The sequence below is a fragment of the Anthonomus grandis genome, chromosome 11, assembly GCF_022605725.1.
Source record: "Anthonomus grandis grandis chromosome 11, icAntGran1.3, whole genome shotgun sequence".
NCBI lineage: Eukaryota > Metazoa > Arthropoda > Insecta > Coleoptera > Curculionidae > Anthonomus > Anthonomus grandis.
In genome coordinates, this window is record NC_065556.1 from 26,513,141 (window position 1) to 26,539,188 (window position 26,048).

The 26,048-nt window shown below is 29.7% G+C and overlaps 1 protein-coding gene across 13 annotated transcripts in view; it reads left to right on the top strand.

Moving 5' to 3' along the window:
- The window catches only part of LOC126742188 (uncharacterized), a 108,654-nt gene extending 83,020 nt beyond the window's left edge, over positions 1–25,634 (top strand). Inside the window, exons 15-23 of one of the 13 annotated variants that reach the window (XM_050448777.1) lie at positions 186–256; positions 403–561; positions 12,533–12,652; positions 12,881–13,059; positions 15,755–16,089; positions 16,145–16,311; positions 16,370–16,581; positions 16,671–16,702; positions 24,795–24,927. In XM_050448777.1, the coding sequence (XP_050304734.1) occupies positions 186–256; positions 403–561; positions 12,533–12,652; positions 12,881–13,059; positions 15,755–16,089; positions 16,145–16,311; positions 16,370–16,581; positions 16,671–16,699 (1,272 nt within the window). In that variant the 3' untranslated portion in view covers positions 16,700–16,702; positions 24,795–24,927. Of the gene's footprint in view, positions 1–185; positions 257–402; positions 562–622; positions 638–12,532; positions 12,653–12,880; positions 13,060–15,754; positions 16,090–16,144; positions 16,312–16,369; positions 16,582–16,670; positions 16,703–21,000; positions 21,839–24,794 lie in introns of those variants that run through there. The other 12 variants (XM_050448776.1, XM_050448767.1, XM_050448778.1 and 9 more) reach the window with 12 other exon arrangements.
- The last annotated feature ends 414 nt before the right edge of the window (positions 25,635–26,048 follow it).

Consider the following 26,048-nt stretch of genomic DNA (forward strand, 5'->3'; position numbering starts at 1 on the left):
TAATCATATTCCTCTTTGAAATTATTATTGTCCATAGAAATTATATAGAACGGTGCATCACATCTATTTAAGTTATTAAAGAATTAAGTATTCACTATATAAAATGATATATAATTTGATGGGGAATTGTATTATGATTTAATACTAATTTTTTGTAAAGATACTTTTCATTAACGTTGTTCCAGAAGGAACACGAACAACGTCGCCGTAGAAAAAGTAAAGCGCAATTCTTCGAGATGATTCAGGAGATTCGCAGGTTCGTTCCGCCACTTGGGGTGTCTGAAAAGTTCCTTTACACAATACACTTTATACATTACAAACCTATATACTAAAATAATATACACAATATATTTATGACGTATAGCAGCTTTTCAGACCCGAAATATTTTATCTTTTTTTTAGAAGAAATATGTTACCGCTCAAAAATAGTAATATCCGTAGGCAGCAGCAGCAGCAGGAGGAGAACCAGACGCATTTGCAGAGTGTTACGGAAGTCGATTCCGAATACAATCTTAGTCCGGAGGAGAAAAAGTCGAAATTGAGCCCGAGCATCTTGAAAAGGTATGTAGGAACTTTCTGTTGATATTAAAAAGGGGGTTTAAAGTTTATATTTATTAAATAGTGAATCTGACCGAAGGTAAGATGTCGGCGAGGTATTTATTAACCCTAGCGTTGATCTGTTTGAACTAGAAAAATCAAGACGTTTGTAGTATATTCATTTTCATGTTGGTTTATACAGGGTGTTTAGTATTTTGCAAAAATGAGAATTTCTACTTTAGTTCATCCTTTAAATGCATACAACTTTAAGATATTAGAGCAGTATTTAGAGCGAACAGGTTGGTGGATTTTCAAAATTTAAATGAATTTCAAGAAGCTTGTTGCAAAAGTTTATTTTTGGTGCTTCACTTTCATTTAAAGATCAATTTTTCAAATTGCATTTTTTCAAGTGCCTATAAGAAAATTCCTTTTTCTTTCGGTCAAAACTGGAAAATCCTTCAAAGATTTCAAAAATTTTTATGACTTAAAGCACGAAATTATTGTTTTTCTTACAGGCATTCCTTTAATAAGGACTATAATACTTTGTAAGAATTTTCGCAATTATTTCAGTTAAGGCTAAATAAACGTTCAGTATTTTAGATTTTCAATTAATTTCCTTAGTCAATCAAACTAATGAACTTCTTGGAAAAAATTATAAGATCATTTGCATAGCCTCAAAATTATGATGAATAGATTTAGCCACTTGAAAGAACTACTTTAATTGGCTAAATATTCGAAAAATGCGGAAAAGGATAATTCTTAACTGCCTGGAAGAAATTTCGTATTTTTTTATAGGTAAGCCTAGAAGAAAACTGTTTGAAAATTGCATGAAAAATACCGGGAAAAAATGCCTAAAAATCTGAAATTTATGTAAAACAATGGACTTTTATTGCCTGGAAAAAAATATGATTTTATCGGCCTTAAGTCCCTGGAAAATCGGCAATTCCATGGGTTCGCTGGAAGTGACCATGGAAGATGTTCACATAACTCCTCCCTCCTCAAGTCAGAAAATAGGGATATTTTCTGGATTTGGGGCTGCTCGTTCCGCATCCTTTGGTGTCTTTTTCTGGCATCTTTGGATAGCGGTCTTCCCTTTGAGTAGACATATGATGAGTAGTACCAAGATCAGGATTGCTAAGGTACCTACTGATAGCATCTGGTATTGGACAGGTTCTTGGGAAACTTCTTGTACAGGTGAAAGCTGATTGATTTGTCTCGAGAGCTGGTAGATTTCATTGAAGTCTATTTCAGTAAAGTTTTCACTCCTCAGAACAGTTGAAGGATCAGAAAAGTTTACTATTTGCAGTTCAGGTAGTACGAGTGGCCTTCCATACTGGATCTTGAAATTATTACTAAATTTCTTTTGACCAACTTGGATAGTGCAATTATTGGGCATCTTTAGTAAAGTGGTGGTGGTAACCATATTACACTGGGTGGTAATTCTAACTTTTTGCTGGGGTAAAATCAGGACCTCGTCTGTAGTCACTTGCTCAGCAATGGGTTCGTGAACATGGGCTTCAATGATCTGGCAACTAGTGGGCTTGACATTGTCCAGGATTTGGAGGATGCAGTCATCACGTGGATAGAACTCCTCCTTGCAGTAAAAGGCATGTTCCGTGAAGGTTGCTTTAAACTGGACCTCTTGTTTCGTTCGTGCCAAGTAAGGGTATTTAGAAATTATTAATTGGGAGTTTTGGATTATAGGAAAAAGGCGAAGGAACCAATATGTTTGAGGTTTCAAGATTGGTACGTGAATAGCAAAAATTATTTTTTTATCAGAGAAAGTTACTTGAGTTCTCAAAAATTGATAATAATTAATTGGGTTCTTAATGGCAACTTTATTATACTATTATATTATATTACTGGATCTTTATTATAAATTGATTTTAAATAGCCCATCATATTTTCTATCATGTAAAGCATTTAGTTTTGCAAACATAATGGCGTCCTCTAAATTATCTACAAAATTAATAAGATTTTGACAATCTAAAATAAATAATTATATGAATTATTCAAAAGACTGTAAGTGTCTGGAAATTTTATAAAAATCATGTGGAAAAAGCTTCCAAATATCTGGAAAATATGTAAAAAAATATTTGCTTTAAATCCACCTACAAAAATTAATAATAAAATTCCGGTAAAGTCGATAATACTTTTGGATAATTCCCTCATTTATCTGACGTTTCTTCAGAGCGATCGATTTAAGAGTGAAATGCCATTTTTATGATTTTCCACGCAATTTCGTATTTCAGGATAATTCTGGATTTTTAGGAAAGGTTATCTTTATTACGTGATTAAATAAATTTAAGATGGAAGGCACTATTTAATTGGGATCATCAATGATTCATGGATGTAAGTTGATTTGAACACCTATAAAATAATAAAATAGTAATATTAAAAGCGTGGATAATATACCTTAACTATTAACAATTAATTTGAATTCGACTGAAAATTTATATAAAATTTTTAATTTAGGAGATTTGGAAATATCATATTTAATTTTTCAAAAATTTTACGAGGATTTTTAATATTAAAATTTAAATTTATTTTTCGAGAACGCGTCCTTATAGGTATTTTTTAAAAGGGTTATAATTGTAATTATAAGTAATTATATGTACTTTTTTTGACCTTTTAAAAATTCATGGCTTTTTAATTTTATTATTTTGAATATTATGTTATTATTCGTTATTATAGACATGGATTTATTTTTTTTTTTATGAACGTACATGAAATTATATACAGGGTGTTTGGCGGAGGGTTAGCCAAACTTGGTGGGCATATAGATAGGCTCAGATAGAAGATATTTTCTTAATAAACTTGTGTTCTAAAAGTCTCGGGTTTTTTTATATCATTGATTTTGTGTTATTTTCAGGATTTTCAAAAAATTATCCCTTTTGACATCTTGACATACGGTCACCGACCATGGCGGAGACCGGAGGTGCATCACGCGAGTGTCACCGTTCTACGTGTTACAAGTGTAAACAAGGTTTTGATGATATTAAGGGAATTATCGAATGTACGGAGTGTAACGAGTTTTTCCATGGAAAGTGTGAAAGTGTTGATCTAAGAGGGTTCCACTTAAAAAAAACAAGTTGGAAATGTAAAACATGTACTGACAGTAGCAACAGACCCGAGAGATCGAGGAAAAGAAGCCGAGTTGAGGATCTATGCATCGACCAAAACTTGATAGATCATATGAATTGTACCTTAGACCTATTAGTGAGTAAAACTAATGCACTTAATGAAAAAGTTGATATACTGTTGGCTGAAAACATCAGCCTTAAAGAAGAAATTGCATATTTAAAAAGTGTGCAAGTAAAAAATAATATTGTTGAAAAACGGGTGTCTGAGAAAGCCTCATATGCATCGGTCACCCAAAGTAAGGTCTTAGTTGTTAACCAGAAGGGCGCGATTCCAAAGGATATTAAAAAAATAAAGGAAGATTTAAAAACAAAAGTAAATCCAACAGACATTGGAATCGGTGTAACACTGGGGAGAGCAACAAAGAAAGGTGGATTAATCTTAAACTGTGGCACGGAAAAAGAAATTACCAATATCCAATCAGAAATTCAAAGCAAACTTGGTGAAAGTTATAGTGTTGATAGACCCAAAATGTTACAAAGACGTATTAAAGTGGTAGGTGTAAATGAAAATGAAAATGTGAATAGTGACAGTGATATAATAACAAAGGTAATAAAGCAAAATGATTTAAATAATAGTTCAAAAAATTTTAATATGAGGGTAATACGGCGAACAAATATTGTTAGAAATAGATTTAATTTAATATTTGAGGTGGATGAAAATACATACAGTTTGATTATAGGAAGAGAAAGAATCAATATAGGATGGAATCGCTGTCCTGTGTTTGATGAATATGGCATTATTATGTGTTACAAGTGTTGTCAATATGGTCATGTTAGTAAAGACTGCACACAAAGCAAAGTTTGTCCAAAATGTAGTGAAAATCATGACAGTAAAGAATGTAATAGTACTCTTGTTAAATGTTCAAATTGTATGTTGTCGAATAAAAAATATGGCTTGTCTCTTAATATTAATCATGTGGTTTGGGATAGAACTAATTGTGAAACTCTTAAAAGAATCGAAAATATTCAAAAGGGTAAATTTATTAAATAGCAATTAGATTCTGAAATCTTAGGTTCAAGTATTATATATTTTAATTGCCATGGATACTTAAATAATAAGGATAATATTAATGTATTTGTAAGTGATTGGCAGCCTCAGCTTTTGCTTTTATCCGAAACTCATGTTTGTGCAGATAATGATTTGTGTGAGTTGAATGTCGATGGTTACCATATTGAACAGTGCTTGACAGATAATAAAAGAACTGGTGGAGTCATGGCATTAATAAGAAGTGATCTCAAATATAAATTAAAATATATACAGTGTGTTCAAAGTTATGTATGGTGTCTATCGCTAGAATTTTCAATATCAAGAGTCAAATATCTTTGTACTGTTTTATATCATCCACCTCAAACTGAAAATGCAAAGTTTGTGGATTTTTTTAATGATTATCTTGATCAGGTTAGTGCGTTTGAGGGTGTCAACATTACTGTAGGAGACTTTAATTTTGATTTCCTTAAACCTTCGTTTTATGGTGAAAAAATTCTATCTTCCATATACTCAAATGGTTTTTCTCAAATTGTTGACTCCCCTACTCGAATCACAGATAGAAGTCAGACATTAATTGATTATATTGTGACCAATAATGCGAATTTGTCATTTAAGGTTCATTTAACACCCAAGATAAGTGATCATTGTATTCTGGCTGTACATCCTGCTCTGAAAATAAATGAAAACCGTGATGTGATTATTAATCGTAGGTGTATGAAGAGCTACAATGTAAACCAACTCCATGATTATCTTTATGATACTGAATGGACAAATAATAGTGCGGATGTGAATATTTTGGCAAGTATTTTTGTTGATAGTATCACAAATATATTAAATTCTATGTGCCCAAATAAAACCATTGTTCTAAAACAGAAATATTTGCAAAAAGATTGGATTACGTTTGATATCCGTGAGAGAATGAATGTAAGAGATAAGTTATATGTTAGGGCTGTTGTAGAAAAAGATGATGGAGTATGGAGGGAATACAAAAGAGTACGAAACTTAATTGTTAATCAAATTAAAAATGAAAAAGATAAATATTTTAGAGAAGTTATTGATGAAAATAAAAAAAATCCGCGTGAAATGTGGAAAAACCTCAAAAAGTTACTTCCTGGAAAAAATATTTTATTGCCAAACGAAATTAAATTTGATGACCAAATGATTTCAAATGAATTTCAAATTGCAACAAAGTTAAATAAATATTTTATAAATAGTATAATTGATATTATCAATAGTATTCCAAACCATTCTCTCTCTTATGACACCTTTGTCAATCCCCCTAATATTCAATATCTAGAGTTCTCAAATTTTAAAGAAATATCCCTAACTCAATTAAAGATAATTCTGAAAAGCATGAAGAATGTCGGAGGCGGAGAAAATGGAATTTCAAAAAAGGTTTTGTGTGACGTATGTAGTGTGGCTGGAAATCGACTTTTAAATATAGTAAATACATCACTCTCAAGCGGAGTATTTCCAGAGGCTTGGAAAGTGTCAACAATAATCCCTGTACCAAAAGTACTAAATACTATTTCCCACAATGAGTTTAGACCAATAAATACTGTGGAGGTTTATGAGAAAGTGTTAGAAATTGCTGTAAAAGAACAACTACAAGAATACTGTGATTCTAACGACATTTTCGTGATAAATCAATCAGGTTTTCGTGAGCGTCACTCATGTGAATCTGCTGTAATTAATATATGCGATACCTTCTTAAAAGAACTGGATAAGGGCAACTTTGTTCTGGCTGTGTTTCTCGATTTTAAGAGAGCATTCGAGACTGTAAATAGAGCTAATCTGTTGAAAAAAATGGAAAAGATGGGTATTAAACATAAAGTTTTAATGTGGTTTAAATCCTACTTACAAAACAGGTCACAAAAAGTCAAGTTTAAAAACAGTGTGTCAGAATTACTAATAAATGAATATGGAGTACCTCAGGGAACTGTTTTAGGTCCCCTGTTATTTCTGTTATATATTAATGATATCGTCAATGTTATAAGTGGTTGTAAAATAGAGCTTTTTGCTGACGACACTATGATTTATTTAATCGGGAGGGATCTAAATGAAATGCAAATAATTCTTAATAATGATTTATCTAATTTATTTAAATGGCTTTGCAGTAATAGTCTTTGTTTAAATACATCAAAATCGAAATTTTGTTTATTTGGGAAAAAGAGCAAATTAATGCACATCAATGTGAAAGATATTAACATTGTGGTAAATAATGAAAAGATAAAATATGAGAGTCAAATTAAATACTTGGGAGTAATATTTGATTGTAACTTAAATTTTTATGCACACGCTGATTACATAACTAGAAAATTTTCCAAAAAAATTGGTTTTATTGCAAGAGTAGGAAAACAATTATCAATGGCTACAAAACTATTACTGTATAATAGCATTGCAGCTCCGCATCTTGAATTTTGCTCAACAATTTTATACAATTTACCAAACTTTAAAATTGAACAGTTACAGCTTGTACAGAACAGGGCAATGAGAACTATTTTGAAATGCAATAGATATACCCCAATCGTAATGATGCATAACGTTCTGAATATGTTGTCTGTTAAACAAAAAATTATGTTTAGCATCTATGTTTTTTTGTATAAAGTTAAAAATAATATGTTACCACCATATATTTGTAAGAAGGTGAAGTTTTTTAGAGATGTTCATCATTATCAAACTCGAAACTGTAACAATTTCATACTAATCGATAGGTGTAACTCTAACCAGATGTTAAATTCTGTCCTACAGAGAGGCTTACAAGATTTTAATAGATTACCAACCAGCATAAGAGACTGTGATTCTGTAAATAATTTTAAAAGGCTGGTTAGGGCACATATATTGTCCTAGGATTTTTGTTGCCTTTACCTAATTGTTTTTTTTTATTTTCATTTTGTTTATCTCTTATAATATGTTGTTTAGGATCACTATTTTAGTTTAACACTTATCTTAAGTTTAATTTAAGTATATGGCTTGAATTATTATAGTAAATATATGTGCAGATAAATATTGTAGTGAAGCGAGAACAATGATGAGGTGTTTGTGGTTGGCAGAAGAGCTGTGTTTGTTATCCATGGAACAACCGGGATTTGACATGGTCTCTCCAAAAAAACCAGGACACCCTGTATTCGATCAATTTCACCAGCCCATAGGTAATTAACCTCATGACCGAGATTCACCTATTGGCGTAACATTTTATGGTTATTTGCGAGCACTGCAAATTTTGATTACATCAATTGTTTTGTTTAGATCCACATGTTAATAGTAACCTCAAGTGCGTATGTATATTATATTATTTACACAATAAGCGTATATGGATTAATTTATAAGGGTATATTAATAATTATTTAATTAATAATATTATTGTAAAGTTAGCAAGAGCGCTTTAGGTTTATGTATGTGGTAATTTTTAAAAAATTTCTGAACCAGTTTTGGTGGTGGGGTGCTTAGGTCGCCGACATAGCAATGTTTAGACGGACCGGAATATTGCGGTATTCCTTGGATTAACCGGGATGCTGCTGTTCCTGGTAAAACCGGGGCGTTGCAAGTGTCGGGGATCGGGATACCCAGCATTTGTCATTTATTGCTTATTTATATATGTACTCTTGCTGACTAAATATGTTGTTGAATTAGCTTTATGAACATTATTGATATATGTATCTTTATTTATTTATTTTTTTTTTTTTTTTTGGGAAATTTGTTGTTTTTGTATGTAGCTATTTATGCTAAATAAAGATTATTATTATTATTATTATCTTTAAATTTTTTCAGCACATTTTTCACGTTTTTTTCTTACATTTGTATTTAGTCTGTAATGTTTCCTGAATCTAAAAAAATCAATATCAAGTACAAATAATACCGAAATAATTCGTTTTGAGCTTAAAAAGTTAATACAAGTAGCAAAAAAAGTTATGAAAGGTAACTTTAACTTGACGCAAAAAAAAACTAAAAACTATCAAGATGTTCAGGTAGTTTTAAAAACATCTCCAGTTAATACTCTTTTCAATGATATATGCTGTGTAACACAAAGCCGACGAACTTGCCACAATTCATGACTTTAAAGGACAATAAAGTAAAAAAACAATATTTTTTTAATTATATGTATTTATTTCAAAATTACAAATTTTATTAAAACTGCGCTCCCCTGGCTGTAATACATGCCTTACGTTGCCGTCAACAACAATATGTGCTACATATTGTTGTTGTCATTTGACATTTGTCATTTGTCGTGGTGTAACTTTTTAGCTTTCTTACGTACCCAAGTCGTTGAATTAGTATTGTATCGTTTCTGTAGTTGTTATTGTTATTGTTAAATATTGTTGTTGTTGCTGTTAATTGAGTTTTTATATTGTTTTTGTGACTTTTTTTATGTTCGTATCATTATCGCCACAATGGCTGCATACATTACCGAAGAATACGCCGATATTGTCTTTGTTTATGGAAGAGCCAATGGTATACGCGAGAAGCAAAAAGAATTTATGAGGAGCAATACCCCAATAGACGTGTGCCCCACCACAACACTTTTGCTAACACTTTTCGTCGAACCAGGCAATCTAAATTTTCAAGAACCGAGGATCAATCGGAGGCAGTATGATGTTGCTGTAGATGAAAACGTAATTCGCGCATTCGATGACGATCCCACCACTAGTACAAGGAAAGTAGCTACAGATCTGAATATTTCTACATGGAAAGCATGGTCAGTTGTCAAGGCAGAAGGAAGGCATTCTTTCCATTACACCCCAGTGCAAGGTAATTTCGCAATTTTTACTGGCATCGAGATACTCTATTCTAGGTCTTCTACAAGCTGACTATAAGCGACGGGTATAATTTTGCCGCTTTTTGCTTCACGCAGACGTTGAAAATAGACACTTTTTAAAAGCATCTTATGGACAGATGAATCAACATTTACACGTGCGGGGATATTTAACCAACATAATTACCTGGTTACTGGAGCAAGGTAGAACAGCTTGCATAAAGTATATAAACTTATATAGACTATAAACATAATTAACAAAAATAATCAAGACAATTTTGAAGTTAGATAATAGTGAATATTGGGATCAATGCGTGAGAATTCGTTCATTGTATTACTGGGGTAAGGAGAGAAAAGAGAGAAAAGGGAAAGAAAAAAAAAACTTCAATAAAATTTTGATATATAGACTTAACGCTAACATGAACATTCATTAAATAGGATAGATTAAAACAGGAAAAATAATCCCTAATATAATGGGGCACTCATTTATTATTAATATAAAGTTTGCTTATTGTTGTATATATTAATGCTATTATTAGGTATTCGGTAAATTTAAGTTATAACTCTAAACCCACGCACAAACCACTGGTTTCAGTGGGGCTTACCTATTATTTATTTCTTTACACGCTTTAGAATTAAGGAAAGTAATATAGGTTAAATTGTAATTTGGAAATATATAAATAAAAAAAAAAAAATTACATTATTGGGAAAACAAAAACGTAAATCCGGATTTGACCAGAGCCAAGTCTTTCCAAACAAGACTCAGTGTTAATGTTTGGGCAGGTGTTATTGGGAGACACCTCATCGGTCCACACTACTTGCCGAGAAACCTCAACGGGGACAATTACTTACATTTTTTACAAAATGATTTCCCACAATTATTGGCTAATATACCCATATTTAATGAAGACGGGCCAATCGTCTTCCAGAATGACGGGTGTCCTGCACACTATCGGGTCGCCGCCGTTAGAGAATTTCTGGACAATACTTTTCCCAATTCGTGGATCGGAAGAGCAGGTCCCATCGCATGGCCTCCACGGTCCCCTGATTTAACCCCTCTCGATTTTTACGTATGGGGACGTGCGATAGAACTCGTGTACGAGGTGGAAATTGACAATCTAGACCACTTTATTCAAAGAATCAATGCCGCTTTTCTAACCGTCAGAGAAGAGATGCGACTTCGCCTTACGATAGTAGAAATGCGACGGCGATGGTATAAGAGCCAGGGAACGCAGTTTCAACAAAATTTGTAATTTTGAAATAAATACATAAAATTTAAAAAAATATTTTTTTTTACTTTATTTTCCAAGTCATGAATTGTGGCAAGTTAGTCGGCTTTGTATTACACATCGTATATCATTGAAAAGAGTATTGACTGGAGATGTTTTTAAAACTACCTGAACATCTTGATAGATTTTAGTTTTTTTTTTTGCGTCAATTTAAAGTAAACTTTCATAACTTTTTTGCTACTTGTATTAACTTTTTGAGCTCAAAACGAATTATTTCGGTATTATTTGTACTTGATATTGATTTTTTTAGATTCAGGATACATTACAGACTAAATACAAATGTAAAAAAAACGTGAACCTACTACTGGCTAACCCTCCTCCAAACACCCTGTATAAACTTATAAAATATTTCAAAATATTTGTAGCTTTTGAGGTTAAAATATAAAATTTGTAATTTGGGAGATTTGGAAATGTCATATTTAATTTTTCAAAAATGTTTCTAGGATTTTTAATTTGTTTTTTGGAATGCGTTCTTATAAGTATTTTTTAAATGAATTATATTTGTAGTTTTTTTGACCCTTTCAAAATTCATAGATTTTTTATTTTAAAACTAAATAATTTATTATTATTCTTTATTATAGGCATGGATTTACTTTTTAATATTAACGTACGTAAAATTATATATACGATCTTTAAATCCATTTAAATGGTTTGAAAATTACGGATTTTTTTAGGGTTTGTAGTTTTTTTAATATTTCGAATTCGGACATAATATATTAAATTAAAAGAACAAATAACTCTAGAAATTTAAAATTTTTAAGAGAATGTCACATGTGGTCCCAAAACTCTGGGAATACCCCAATTTGTACCAAGACTTTATTTCATCTTAAAGAAATTCTTTTTAAAAATTAATTTAGTTTACTTTTAAGCATAAATTGAATCGACACATTCACTTAGTACCAGAAAGTAGGGATTAAGAGGCATATTTTGGAATTTTTTAAGAACTTTTCAAAATTTAAGATTTTATTGTCAATAACCTATTAATTTTTATATTTTCGATTTTATTAATTCGAAAAGGTTAGGTTTCATTTTTCGAAAATCTTATCGGGATTTCAAATTACGATTTTCTTTTTGATAATTGTCTTTACAAATATTTTTGAAATTTTAAGCCAATAATTATAAATAAATTTATTTTCTTTAAATTTAAATAGAAAAATTTGTAGTTTTTTTAACGTTTTAAATTTTTTGACTTTTTCATTGTTTCAAAAATGTATATTTTGCTATATTGTGGTAAAATTTATTTTATTTAAATATTTATACTTTTTAATAAAGGCATAGATTTATTTACTCTTATCTTCAGTATATGAAATTTTCACCGACCTCTACAGCCGTGAAATAATTCAAAAATTTTAGACTCTTTAGGGTTTAATTTATTTTTTATTACTTTGAAATCTAAATTAAATAACATTATTCCAAAACTCTGATAGTACTCCAATTTATATACGAACCTTTGCAAACTTTTTCTTTTTAATTTAAAAAATGCCTTTACTTTTAAGCATAATTTAAGTGGATACGATGAGCACTTAGTTATTGCTACACGGTGCCAAAAGATTCCAGGTACGTTAGGGCAATTAACCCAATGACGTTTTAAACTAAACATCCTGTATAATGTCGCTATAGGACCATGAGTGCAGAATAGTGCAATCAATCAATAAATGATTCGTTAGACTTACCGTTGTTAAGTTGTTTAGTTGCATTTTGTGTTGCGCTTGCTACAAAATAGACGTTTTTATCAAAAAAAGATTATTTTTTTGAAAGCGCGGGAAACTTATGTAAAGTCAAAAATGATCCACCAACAAAAAAAAATCAATTTTATTCGTAGAACTTTTATGAGAGGGGATCCGGACAAGAAAATAAAATCGCCGACTGGTCTATTCGGAAAACAGCTTTTTAGTCCTCGCAGTAACAAGGCGAAAAGCTCCACCGCCCTCAACGTACGGAGGTTTGTGATAGAAATTTTTATTTTTTTTTGGCAATTTTTCCTTTTGCACCCTTACTCGCTTTTTCTCTGTTTAGCTCAGGCGTTCATTGGCAACGTCGCCTTAAGACAATTCTCGCAAACCGGCGTTGCCAAAGTACCTAAAATACCCAAAAACTTTTTATGCTAATGCTTTAATACGGGGCTTATTAAATTCATTTATTATTAAAAAAAAAACAATAATTGTTTCAGATTCAGTACAGACAGCGTATTTAACTCGCAAACAGCTTTGACAGATAGAAGTGCCACAATCGGGCGTAGGCTCAGCAAAGACGCTTCAGCGTTTCTCAGCAGTTCACCGCCAGATATAAATAGCCGAAGATCCAGTTATTTGGATGTTATTAGTACAGGAAGTAAATTATCTGGTAAGGGTAAACTGGCTATGATAGTTTTATCAAGTTTAATAGTCAGACAGTCTTGGATATAGTAAAATCGGCAGAATGTACAGTAAACGCTCGAGAGGTTATGAGATGAGAAAATTTGTATAGAGGCCTCACAAAAGTTGTAATATTTTGAAAAATTATGCACCGATTTTGATGATTTTAATTTTATATTAAAGCTGATAAGTTTTTCTACAAAAAAAATCTTTACAAGTTTTTTCGTAAATATTCCCGTTTTCGAGTTATTGAGTAGTTTTTTCATGAATTGAGAAGAACTTTAATATAGTCAAAGGCTTTACAAAAATCTCAATATCTTGAAAACTCATGTAACGAATTTAATGATTTTAATTTTATATGAAAACTGATGAGTTTCGTTACCAAATGAGCTCTTACAAGTTTCCTTGTAAATAGAACCGTTTTGGAGTTATTGAGTAGTTTTTCCATGAATTGAGAAGAAAATTGATATAGTCAGAGGCTTTACAAAAATCTTAATATCTTGAAAACTCATGTAACGAATTTAATGATTTGAATTTTATATGAAAACTGATGAGTTTCGTTACCAAATAAGTTTTTACAAGTTTCCTTGTAAATATAGCCGTTTTGGAGGTATTGAGTGGTTTTTCAATGAATTGCAAAAAACTTTGATATTATCGAAGGCTTTACAAAAATCTAAATATATTAAAAACCTATGCAACGATTTCATTGATTTTAGCTTTACATGAAAGCCAATGAGTTTCTTTACCAAAAAAGTCTTGAGAAGTTTCTTTATAAATACAAGCGTTTGGGAGTTATTGGGAAGTTTTTGAGTACATTAAAAATCTGAAATTAACTGACTTTAGGGTTAATATCGTATTTTTAAATGAAAACTCCGACATTTAGTTTTCCAAAAAAAATCTATAATTTAGTTTTTTTTTTAAATCTGGCCCTGAATTTATTTATTTATGTTGATCAAAATAATAAAATATAAATTTATGCTTATCTCTCTCTAACACATTATTCTCGCTATAAGTTGGTCTTTGTCTCACACACTGTCATACGGGACCAAAAAAAAACACCGCAAAATCGCAGATTTGAAACACTATTGATATACTTTTTTTTAAATCCGGTTCTGATTTATTAATTTAGACCCATTATTGGTGATTAAAATAAAAATTTTCGATAAAAAATTAAAAATTAAAAAAATTATATGCTTATCTCCTTCTAACACATTATTCTCACTATAAGTTTATCTCTGTCTATCGCTGTCCTATGCGACCAAAAAACACCGCAAATTCGCAGATATGAAACACTATTAATTAATTTATTTTTTTTAAATCCGGCCCTGAATTATTAATTTAGGCCTGTTATCGGTAATTAAAATAAAAAATTTCGATCAAAAAATTAAAAATTACAAAAATTATATGCTCATCTTCGTCTAACACAATAATCTTATTATAAGTTTGTCTCTGTCTATCGCTGTCATACGCGACCAAAAAACACCGCAAAATCGCCGATTTGAAACACTATTAATTAATTTATTTTTTTCAAATCCGACCCTGATTTAATAATTTTAGCCCAATATGGGTAATTAAAATAAAAAATTTCTTTCAAAAAATTAAAAATTAAAAAAATTATATGCTTATCTCCTTCTAACAGATTAATCTCACTACAAGTTTGTCTCTGTCTTTATTACTGTCCTACGCGACCAAAAAATGCCGCAAAATCGCAGATATGAATTACTATTAATTTATTTATTTTTTTTAAATCCGGTCCTGATTTATTAGTTTAGGCCCATTATCGGTGATTAAAATAAAAAATTTCGATTAAAAAATTAAAAATTAAAAAAAATATATGCTTATCTTCTTCTAACACATTATTCGCACTATAATTTTGTCTCTGTCTTTATTACTGTCCTACGCGACCAAAAAACAACGCAAAATCGCAGATTTGAAACACTATCGATTTACTTTTTTTTTTAAATCCGACCCTGGTTTATTTACTCAATCCTATAATCAGTGCGTAAAAATTAAAAATTTCAATCAAAAAATTATACGCTCATCTCCCTTTCTTACATTGTTCCCGCAATAAGTCTATCTCTGTCTTACTCACTGTCATGCAATCTAAAAAAAACACCGCAAAATAGCATATTTGACAAACGATCAATTTCCGGTTTTTTTTTTTTAAATTCGACCCTGGATTTATTAATTCAGGTTCATATATGGTGGTTAAAGAATAATAATGTCTATCATAAAAATTAACAAAAAATATATGCACATCTCCCTCTCACACATTGTTGAAGTCTGTCTTTGCCTCATTCACTATTAAAGGCAACCACAAAAAAAAACGCCGCAATATTTTATATTTGAAAGACTATCAATTTATCTTTTTCTAAAATCCGTTTCTGGATTTAATAATTTAGGCCCACGATTCGTAAAAATGAAAAAAAAAATTTCCATCTCTCTCTAACATATTATTCTCGCTATAACTTTGTCTCTATCTGCCACAAATTGAAGCAAAAAACGACTTAATATTAAACGAAACTTCTAAAGAACTAAAATTTGTCTTTGGCATCAATTTGAGCCCTGAAGACCCGTATACACTCTATGCCAAAAACATGACATACTTTAAAACTCCTAAACTGAAAAATAACCTAAAAAAACTCCATAGTTTCCCTGAAACTTTATATCATATTTACGGAAACTTTTAGGTAAAAGTCCGGTTCTTTCGATCGAAAACATCTCGGATTGCGGATCGACAAAGTCGGCGGAACCCTCGATCCGGAAACTTTCCGACTGCGAAAGTATCGGGAAAAAACTGGCGACTTTACCGAAGTATCAAGGATCTTTCGATAAAACGAAGTTGCAACCCCAGTACAGTCTGACGTTGGGTAAAAGTGACGAGACTTTAACGAACGTCGAGAGGGTGCATCCCCCAGTGGCGGCCGCCAAAAGTTTTAATAGCATCGACGGTTTGGATCGTGCCAAGTGTGAGGAGGAGGTGGAGTTTGCCAAGAGAAGTAAGGAGACCATTGTACAGTTGCAGGTAATAACCCTATAACTCTATGCTTTAAGGGTCTTATGACGTAAAGTTTTTTCAGGAAAAACTCAAAAATAAATCAAAAAAATCGCGGAGCCTGGACAACAACAAACCCACCCACAGTCCAAACCCCCAAATAAGAATCCAAGTGGAAGACGCCGATAGTAGCGAGAAAATCACCCCCAAAAGAAACCCCCCTTTGGCAAAAACAATCCGAAGCAAATCAAGGTACCTATATCCATTTATATATATCAACATTGATATTCAACCAAAGGTTTACTTTCAGACATCAAAGTTTAGGAGACCACCAAAACCCTTTGGACCCATTGGACCACGTTAGAAGAACAAAACTACACGAGCAATCAAAATCGTTGGATAGTGCAACTTCAAGGATACGTTCAAGGTCAAGATCTAGATCCAGATCGAGACAAATGACTGTGGAAGATGATTTACCGCCGGCACCCCCGCCCCCCAATTGTTCGCCCCGTAATTCCGACGGTAAATAAGATTTTTCTTATTTTATATTTTAAGTGGTCTACGGGGGTTTCAATAATTTTCCCATTTGGTTGATCCAGGACGTTTTTCAGGTTCAGCTCTGCTAAACGAGCCAACTTAACTGGTAAACAGTAGCACCTCAGTTCTAAGATTTCTTTACTTTTCCCTTATAGACGTGACCCTTATTTAATATACAAATTTTAACTAATTTATGTGTAGTTGATACTTTTTTAAACCCCCCTGTAGATAAACAAATAACACTATGGCATGAGAGCGTTTAACAACAAATCTTTTTGCATGCAACAATTTTGTCACTAAAAATCCTTTTTTTGAACACCTGTAACAAAAATAGTTTTTTTTTAAATATATGAGGTGTTTTATAATTAAATGTCTAATATGTTGATGATAATCTGAACTATAACTAAATATTCTTTTTTCAATAAAACGCAATTTATTTCACATTTGTGTCTCCAATAGCTTTTAAAATATTTGGGTTTTAGTTAAAGGAGGTTGACTGAAGGTAGACGTTGGTTAGAGTGTCCAACTGGCTTTGGAACCAGATAACTAGAGAATTTCTTTCAGGATTGGCTTAAATACTAAATAATATTTGTTAAGCGTTTTTTCATTAATCAAGTACAGTTTGTTTCATATTTTTATCTTCAAAGGTTTTTGAGATATATCACTTTTAGTAGGAGTAGGTCGGATAAATGTAGTCAACTGGAATTAGAGCAGGATAACTTGGAAACTTTTGTCTCGATTGGTTTATATCTTGAGTAACATTTCTTAAGCATTATTTTCTCAATTAAACACATTTTATTTAAAATTTTTATCTTCAAAGGTATTTGAGATATTTCAATTTTTGTAGAAATAGGACGGCTTAAGGCAGTCGTCAGTTGAACTATTTACTGGATTTGAAGCCATATAAGTGGAATTTTTTTTTGATTTTTTTATATCCTTAACAAGCTTTGTAGAAAACTCTTTTCTTAAGTCAACGCAGTTCATTTAATATTTTTATCGTCAGTAGTTTTTGAGATATTTGAATTTTAGTAAGACAGAGTCGACTTAAGGCAATAGTTGGTTTAACTGATGACTGGTTTTGGAGCCAGAAACTGGAAAATTTAATCCTGGATTGGTTTTTATCTTAAGTAATATTTATTAGGCATTTTTCTACTAATCAAGCACAGTTTGTTTCATATTTTTATCTTCAAAGGTTCTTAAGATATATCACTTTAGGTAGGAGTAGGTCGGCTAAAGGTAGTCAACTGGAATTAGAGCAGGATAACTTGGAAACTTTTGTATGGATTGGTTTATATGTTAAGTAACATTTCTTAAGCATTCTTTTTTTAGTTAAACTCACTTTGTTTAAAATTTTTATTTTCAAAAGTATTTGAGATATTTCACTTTTTGTAGAAATAGGACGGCTTAAGGCAGTCGTCAGTTGAACTGTTTACTAGATTTGAGCCATATAAGTGGAAAACTTATTTTTTGATCGGTTTTTATCCATTACAAGATTTGTAGAAAAGTTGTTTCTAAATCCAACGCAGTTCGTGTAGTATTTTTAGCTTTAATAATATTTGAGATATTTGACTTTTAGTAGGACAGGGTCGATTTTAGACAATCATGGGTTGAACTATCGACTGGGTTTGGAGCCCGACAATCTGGAAATTTCTTCCTGGATTAGTTTGTATCCCAAATAACATTTGTTAAGCATTCTGTTCCTAATTAACCGTAGTTCATTTCATACTTTTACCTTTAGTAGTTTTTAAGATATTTCACTTTTAGTAGGATGGAGTCGGCTTAAAACATCATAAGTTGAACTATGGACCGAATTCCAAGCCAGATAACTTGATTTTTTTTTTCTGAACGGATTCTGGATTGGTTTTTATCTTAAATAACATTTATTAGGCATTTTTCTATTAATCAATCACAGTTGGTTTCCTATTTTTATCTTCAAAGGTTTTTAAGATATATCACTTTTAGTAGGAGTAGGTCGGATAAATGTAGTCAACTGGAATTAGAGCAGGATAACTTGGAAACTTTTGTCTGGATTGGTTTATATGTTAAGTAACATTTCTTAAGCATTGTTTTGTTAATTAAACACATTTTGTTTAATATTTTTATCTTCAAAGGTATTTGAGATATTTCAATTTTTGTAGAAATAGGACGGCTTAAGGCAGTCGTCAGTTGAACTATTTACTGGATTTGAAGCCGTATAAGTGGTATTTTTTTTTGGATTGATTTATATCCTTAACAAGCTTTATAGAAAACTCTTTTCTTAATTCAACGCATTTCATTTAATATTTTTATCGTCAGTAGTTTTTGAGATATTTGAATTTTAGTAAGACAGAGTCGACTTAAGGCAATAGTTGGTTGAACTGATGACTGGTTTTGGAGCCAAATAACTGGAAAATTTCTTCCTGGATTGCTTTTTATCTTAAGCAACATTTATTAGGCATTTTTCTATTAATCAAGCACAGTTTGTTTCATATTTTTATCTTCAAAGGTTCTTAAGATATATCACTTTAGGTAGGAGTAGGTCGGCTAAAGGTAGTCAACTGGAATTAGAGCAGGATAACTTGGAAACTTTTGTATGGATTGGTTTATATGTTAAGTAACATTTCTTAAGCATTCTTTTTTTAGTTAAACTCACTTTGTTTAAAATTTTTATTTTCAAAAGTATTTGAGATATTTCACTTTTTGTAGAAATAGGACGGCTTAAGGCAGTCGTCAGTTGAACTGTTTACTAGATTTGAAGCCATATAAGTGGAAAACTTATTTTTTGATCGGTTTTTATCTATTACAAGATTTGTAGAAAAGTCGTTTCTAAATCCAACGCAGTTCGTTTAGTATTTTTACCTTGAATAGTTTTTGAGATATTTGACTTTAAGTAGGACATGGTCGATTTAAGACAATCATGGGTTGAACTATCGACTGGATTTGGAGCCCCACAATCTGGAAATTTCTTCCTGGATTAGTTTGTATCCCAAATAACATTTGTTAAGCATTCTGTTCCTAATTAACCGTAGTTCATTTCATACTTTTATCTTTAGTACTTTTTAAGATATTTCACTTTTAGTAGGATGGAGTCGGCTTAAAACATCATAAGTTGAACTATGGACCGAATTCCAAGCCAGATAACTTGATTTTTTTCTCTGAACGGATTCTGGATTGGTTTTTATCTTAAATAATATTAATTAGGCATTTTTCTATTAATCAAGCACAGTAGGTTTCCTATTTTTATCTTCAAAAGTTTTTGAGATATATCACTTTAAGTAGGAGTAGGTCGGCTAAAGGTAGTCAACTGGAATTAGAGCAGGATAACTTGGAAACTTTTGTCTGGATTGGTTTATATGATAAGCAATATTTCTTAAGCATTGTTTTGTTAATTAAACAGATTTTGTTTAAAATTTGTATCTTCAAAGGTATTTGAGATATTTCAATTTTTGTAGAAATAGGACGGCTTAAGGCAGTCGTCAGTTGAACTATTTACTGGATTTGAAGCCGTATAAGTGGAATTTTTTTTTTGGATTGGTTTATATCCTCAACAAGCTTTGTAGAAAACTCTTTTCTTAATTCAACGCATTTCATTTAATATTTTTATCGTCAGTAGTTTTTGAGATATTTGACTTTTAGTAGGACAGGGTCGATTTAAGACAACCGTGGGTTGAACTATCGACTGGATTTGGAGCCCGACAACCTGGAAATTTCTTACTGGATTAGTTTCTATCCCAAATAATATTTGTTAAGCATTCTGTTCCTAATCAACCGTAGTTCATTTCATACTTTTATCTTTAGTAGTTTTTGAGATATTTCACTTTTAGTAGGACAGGGTCGTCTTAAAACAATCATAAGTTGAACTGTGATTAGAAGCCAGATAACTTGAATTTTTTTCTGAATGAATTCTCATTCTAAGTAACATTTTTTCCTTAATTAAGCACAATTTGTTTCATACTTTTATCTCCGCAGATTTTTGTAATATTTCCTTTTAGTAGGAGTAGGTCGGCTCAAGGCAGTCATAAGTTGAAAAATCAACTGGATTTAGAGCAGGATAACTTAAAAACCTCTTCTTGGATTAATTTATTTATTAAGCAACATTTATTAAGCATTCTTTTCTTAATCACGCACAGCTTTTTTAATATTGTTATCTTCAGAAGTTTTTGAGATATTTTACTTTTAATAGGACTGAGTCAGTTTAATTGTCAACTGTATTTAAAGCCATGTAGCTTGGAAAGTTGCTCTAGGATGACATTGCACCTTAAACAATTTTTTTGTTAATCTACGCCATCAATTTCATATTTATACCTTTAATGGTGCATAATATAAATTAATTATAAGGCACCTTAAGCTACCCAACAAAATCCCTAAAACACTACTTGCTGCTTTTTATTTCTCAGCACTCTGAGCATTTTTTTAATCTTTTAGGAGGTAAATCCCCTCTGGACAGATTATCGAAAGACGACCTGGTGAAACTCTGGAGAAGTTCAGAATCCGAACTGAGAAGTCATTTATTGAAAGCGATAAGGGACAAAGAGGAACCGTCTGATCCCACTTGAATACCCCGCTGGTACTTTAGGGCGTTTTTAACAATTGAAAGCGGTGGCGGTCCTTCGAGTGGATGATTTTTTGAGGAAAGTTTTAGTCAAAAATATTGTACCGTCAAACTGGATAAACTTAGACTTCCAGTTTTTATAGATTCGATCGGTACTTAAATTATAAAGGCCTTAGACTGTACAGTGATATTTTTAAAATGTGACCATTTTAACGTTATTCCTTCGGACTATCGATTCGGTTCGTAGTCGATACTTTTCCATTTTCTAGATTAAATTTACTTTAAATGGTAATAAGATATACTGCCAAATTTTAAATTTAGAAGTTACTTAATGATAAACACAAAAGTCTTATGCATTATACTTACCTGTTGTCCTTGTTTTTCTTTGTAACTTTCTGGCTATCTAACGGAGATGTCGAGTGACTGGAAAAAAAAAAAATATTGGGTGACACAGGATAAAAAAATGCATTTTTTAGCCATAGAATCAGGGCATACTTAATAATTGAGCCACTAGATGTCTCATATTATAATTAATTAAACTGCAAAATTCACAAAAAGTTACGCCTTTAATTGAGCAAAAATATTTTCATAAAAATTTGTTATATACTTATACAATATATTTGTAATATATATCTTATAATTAGGTAATTAATAAAAATTTCTTATCTCGAGCACATAATTATATTTTTAATAATTTAATTTATTAAATATCACTTGACACTAAATTTGATCACTCTATTGAATATTTATTAAATTAATAAAACGTTTTATATTTTAATTAATTAGGTCCTAAAATTTTACCAGTTTTGATCACTTTTATAATTAATTAACTTAGTTAAAAAAATCACTTTTAATTAGGCAGAAATAATAAAGCTGTCATTTTCCTAGTTAAACTATTTAATTAGATAGGTACTTAATACGATTTAGGCATCTAATGAAATATTAATTATTTTATTTAATTAAAAAATTCACCAGTGAAAAAAATAATTAAGCAGCTATCCAATTACATTACATTATTCATATTTTAATTAATTTAGTTATAAAATTTGACAAGTTTTAATAATTTAATTAAAGTACTAAGCATTTACTTTTGTTTCTCTTCCATCTGATTTTTAAAAATGAAATTAAGCTTTTTAATTAAAATAATAATTTACCTGTTTAGTTTATTACAATTATTCAATTTTATTAATTAATAATTTTTATTTTCTTAATCAAATATCACTTAATGCCAAATTTTATGACTGTGTTGAGTATTTAATTAATTACTAAATGATTCATATTTTGATTATATATTTAATCATATATTCTCTTTTTAATTAATTAGGTTATCAAAATACAAGAGTTTAATTAATTATAATTTTATTTTCCTCATTCCGTTATTTTTTGTAGTTAAATTATTAGACACCAATAATATCGTAATAAACGTTTTAATATATTAATTAATTAAATACAGTTTATTATCAATTTTTATTATTGTAGTCCTTGTTAATAAATGTTTCATATTTTTAGTCAAAAGTGTGAAAGTCAACCTTCCAGTTTTCTAAAGAAAACTTTAATTTAATTTAATTATTTTAATTAATTTTCCTCTTTTGGTACTCTACGGAATTTTAATTTTAATTAATAAAACTAACAAATATTACTTAATATCAATTTTTATTACTCTGTTTTCTATTTAATTAATTATTAAATAATTTATATGTTAATTGAACTGTAAAATGATGATGATAAACTGTAAATGCTTTTTTTTTATTAATTAACTACAATTTTAATATTTTAATTAATTTTTAAAATGCTACTGGAATTTTCAATAAAATCCTACCTATTAAAATATGAAAAAATACCAAATTTGGTCATTATATTTTGTAATTAAATAATTAATAAATAATTTAAATATTATCTAATTAAACTAAAAAATTGAACCTCTCTAAACAAAAAAATTAAAAAAAAATATTTACTTTTCCATTTAATTAATTGAGCAGCTTTCCAATTACATTACATTATTCATATTTTAATTAATTTAGTTATAAAAAATTTGACAAGTTTTGATAATTTAACTAAAGTACTAAGCATTTAACTTAGTTTCTCTTCAATCCGATTTTTAAAAATGAAATTAAACTTTTTAATTAAAATAATAATTTACCTGTTTAGTTTATTACAATTATTCAATTTTATTAATTAATAATTTTTATTTTTCTAATCAAATACCACTTAATGTCAAATTTTATGACTGTGTTGAGTATTTAATTAATTCCTAAATGATTCATATTTTGATTAAATATTTAATCATTTATTCTCTTTTTAATTAATTAGGTTATCAAAATACAAGAGTTTAATTAATTATAATTTTATTTTCCTCATTCCGTTATTTTTTGTAGTTAAATTATTAGACACCAATAATATCGTAATAAACGTTTTAATATATTAATTAATTAAATATAGTTTATTATCAATTTTTATTACTGTAGTCATTGTTTATATTTAACTAATTAATAAATGTTTCATATTTTTAGTCAAAAGTGTGAAAGTCAACCTTCCAGTTTTCTAAGGAAAAATTTAATTTAATTTATTTATTTTAATTAATTTTCCTCTTTTGGTACTCGACGGAATTTTAATTTTAATTAATAAAACTAACAAATATTACTTAATATCAATTTTTATTACTGTGTTTTCTATTTAATTAATTATTAAATAATTTATCTGTTAATTGAACTGTAAAATTGACTTTTTCGGTTTTTAAAAAAAAAAAACATTTAAAAATTTTCATATGCCTTTTTTTATTAATTAACTACAATTTTAATATTTTAATTAATTTTTAAAGTGCCATTGAAATTTGAATAAAATCTTACCTATTCAAATTATGATTTACCAAATTTGCTCATTATATTTTGTAATTAAATACTTAATAAATAATTTAAATATTATCTAATTAAACTAAAAAATTGAACCTCTCTAAACAAAAAAAATTAAAAAAAATATTTACTTTTCCATTTAATTAATTGAGCAGCTTTCCAATTACATTACATTATTCATATTTTAATTAATTAAGTTATAAAATTTGACAAGTTTTAATAATTTAATTAAAGTACTAAGCATTTAACTTGGTTTCTCTTCAATCCGATTTTTAAAAAATGAAATTAAACTTTTTAATTAAAATAATAATTTACCTTTCATACTTTTATCTTTAATTTGTTTCATACTTTTATCTCCGCAGATTTTTGTAATATTTCCTTTTAGTAGGAGTAGGTCGGCTCAAGGCAGTCATAAGTTGAAAAATCAACTGGATTTAGAGCAGGATAACTTAAAAACCTCTTCTTGGATTAATTTATTTATTAAGCAACATTTATTAAGCATTCTTTTCTTAATCACGCACAGCTTTTTTAATATTGTTATCTTCAGAAGTTTTTGAGATATTTTACTTTTAATAGGACTGAGTCAGTTTAATTGTCAACTGTATTTAAAGCCATGTAGCTTGGAAAGTTGCTCTAGGATGACATTGCACCTTAAACAATTTTTTTGTTAATCTACGCCATCAATTTCATATTTATACCTTTAATGGTGCATAATATAAATTAATTATAAGGCACCTTAAGCTACCCAACAAAATCCCTAAAACACTACTTGCTGCTTTTTATTTCTCAGCACTCTGAGCATTTTTTTAATCTTTTAGGAGGTAAATCCCCTCTGGACAGATTATCGAAAGACGACCTGGTGAAACTCTGGAGAAGTTCAGAATCCGAACTGAGAAGTCATTTATTGAAAGCGATAAGGGACAAAGAGGAACCGTCTGATCCCACTTGAATACCCCGCTGGTACTTTAGGGCGTTTTTAACAATTGAAAGCGGTGGCGGTCCTTCGAGTGGATGATTTTTTGAGGAAAGTTTTAGTCAAAAATATTGTACCGTCAAACTGGATAAACTTAGACTTCCAGTTTTTATAGATTCGATCGGTACTTAAATTATAAAGGCCTTAGACTGTACAGTGATATTTTTAAAATGTGACCATTTTAACGTTATTCCTTCGGACTATCGATTCGGTTCGTAGTCGATACTTTTCCATTTTCTAGATTAAATTTACTTTAAATGGTAATAAGATATACTGCCAAATTTTAAATTTAGAAGTTACTTAATGATAAACACAAAAGTCTTATGCATTATACTTACCTGTTGTCCTTGTTTTTCTTTGTAACTTTCTGGCTATCTAACGGAGATGTCGAGTGACTGGAAAAAAAAAAAATATTGGGTGACACAGGATAAAAAAATGCATTTTTTAGCCATAGAATCAGGGCATACTTAATAATTGAGCCACTAGATGTCTCATATTATAATTAATTAAACTGCAAAATTCACAAAAAGTTACGCCTTTAATTGAGCAAAAATATTTTCATAAAAATTTGTTATATACTTATACAATATATTTGTAATATATATCTTATAATTAGGTAATTAATAAAAATTTCTTATCTCGAGCACATAATTATATTTTTAATAATTTAATTTATTAAATATCACTTGACACTAAATTTGATCACTCTATTGAATATTTATTAAATTAATAAAACGTTTTATATTTTAATTAATTAGGTCCTAAAATTTTACCAGTTTTGATCACTTTTATAATTAATTAACTTAGTTAAAAAAATCACTTTTAATTAGGCAGAAATAATAAAGCTGTCATTTTCCTAGTTAAACTATTTAATTAGATAGGTACTTAATACGATTTAGGCATCTAATGAAATATTAATTATTTTATTTAATTAAAAAATTCACCAGTGAAAAAAATAATTAAGCAGCTATCCAATTACATTACATTATTCATATTTTAATTAATTTAGTTATAAAATTTGACAAGTTTTAATAATTTAATTAAAGTACTAAGCATTTACTTTTGTTTCTCTTCCATCTGATTTTTAAAAATGAAATTA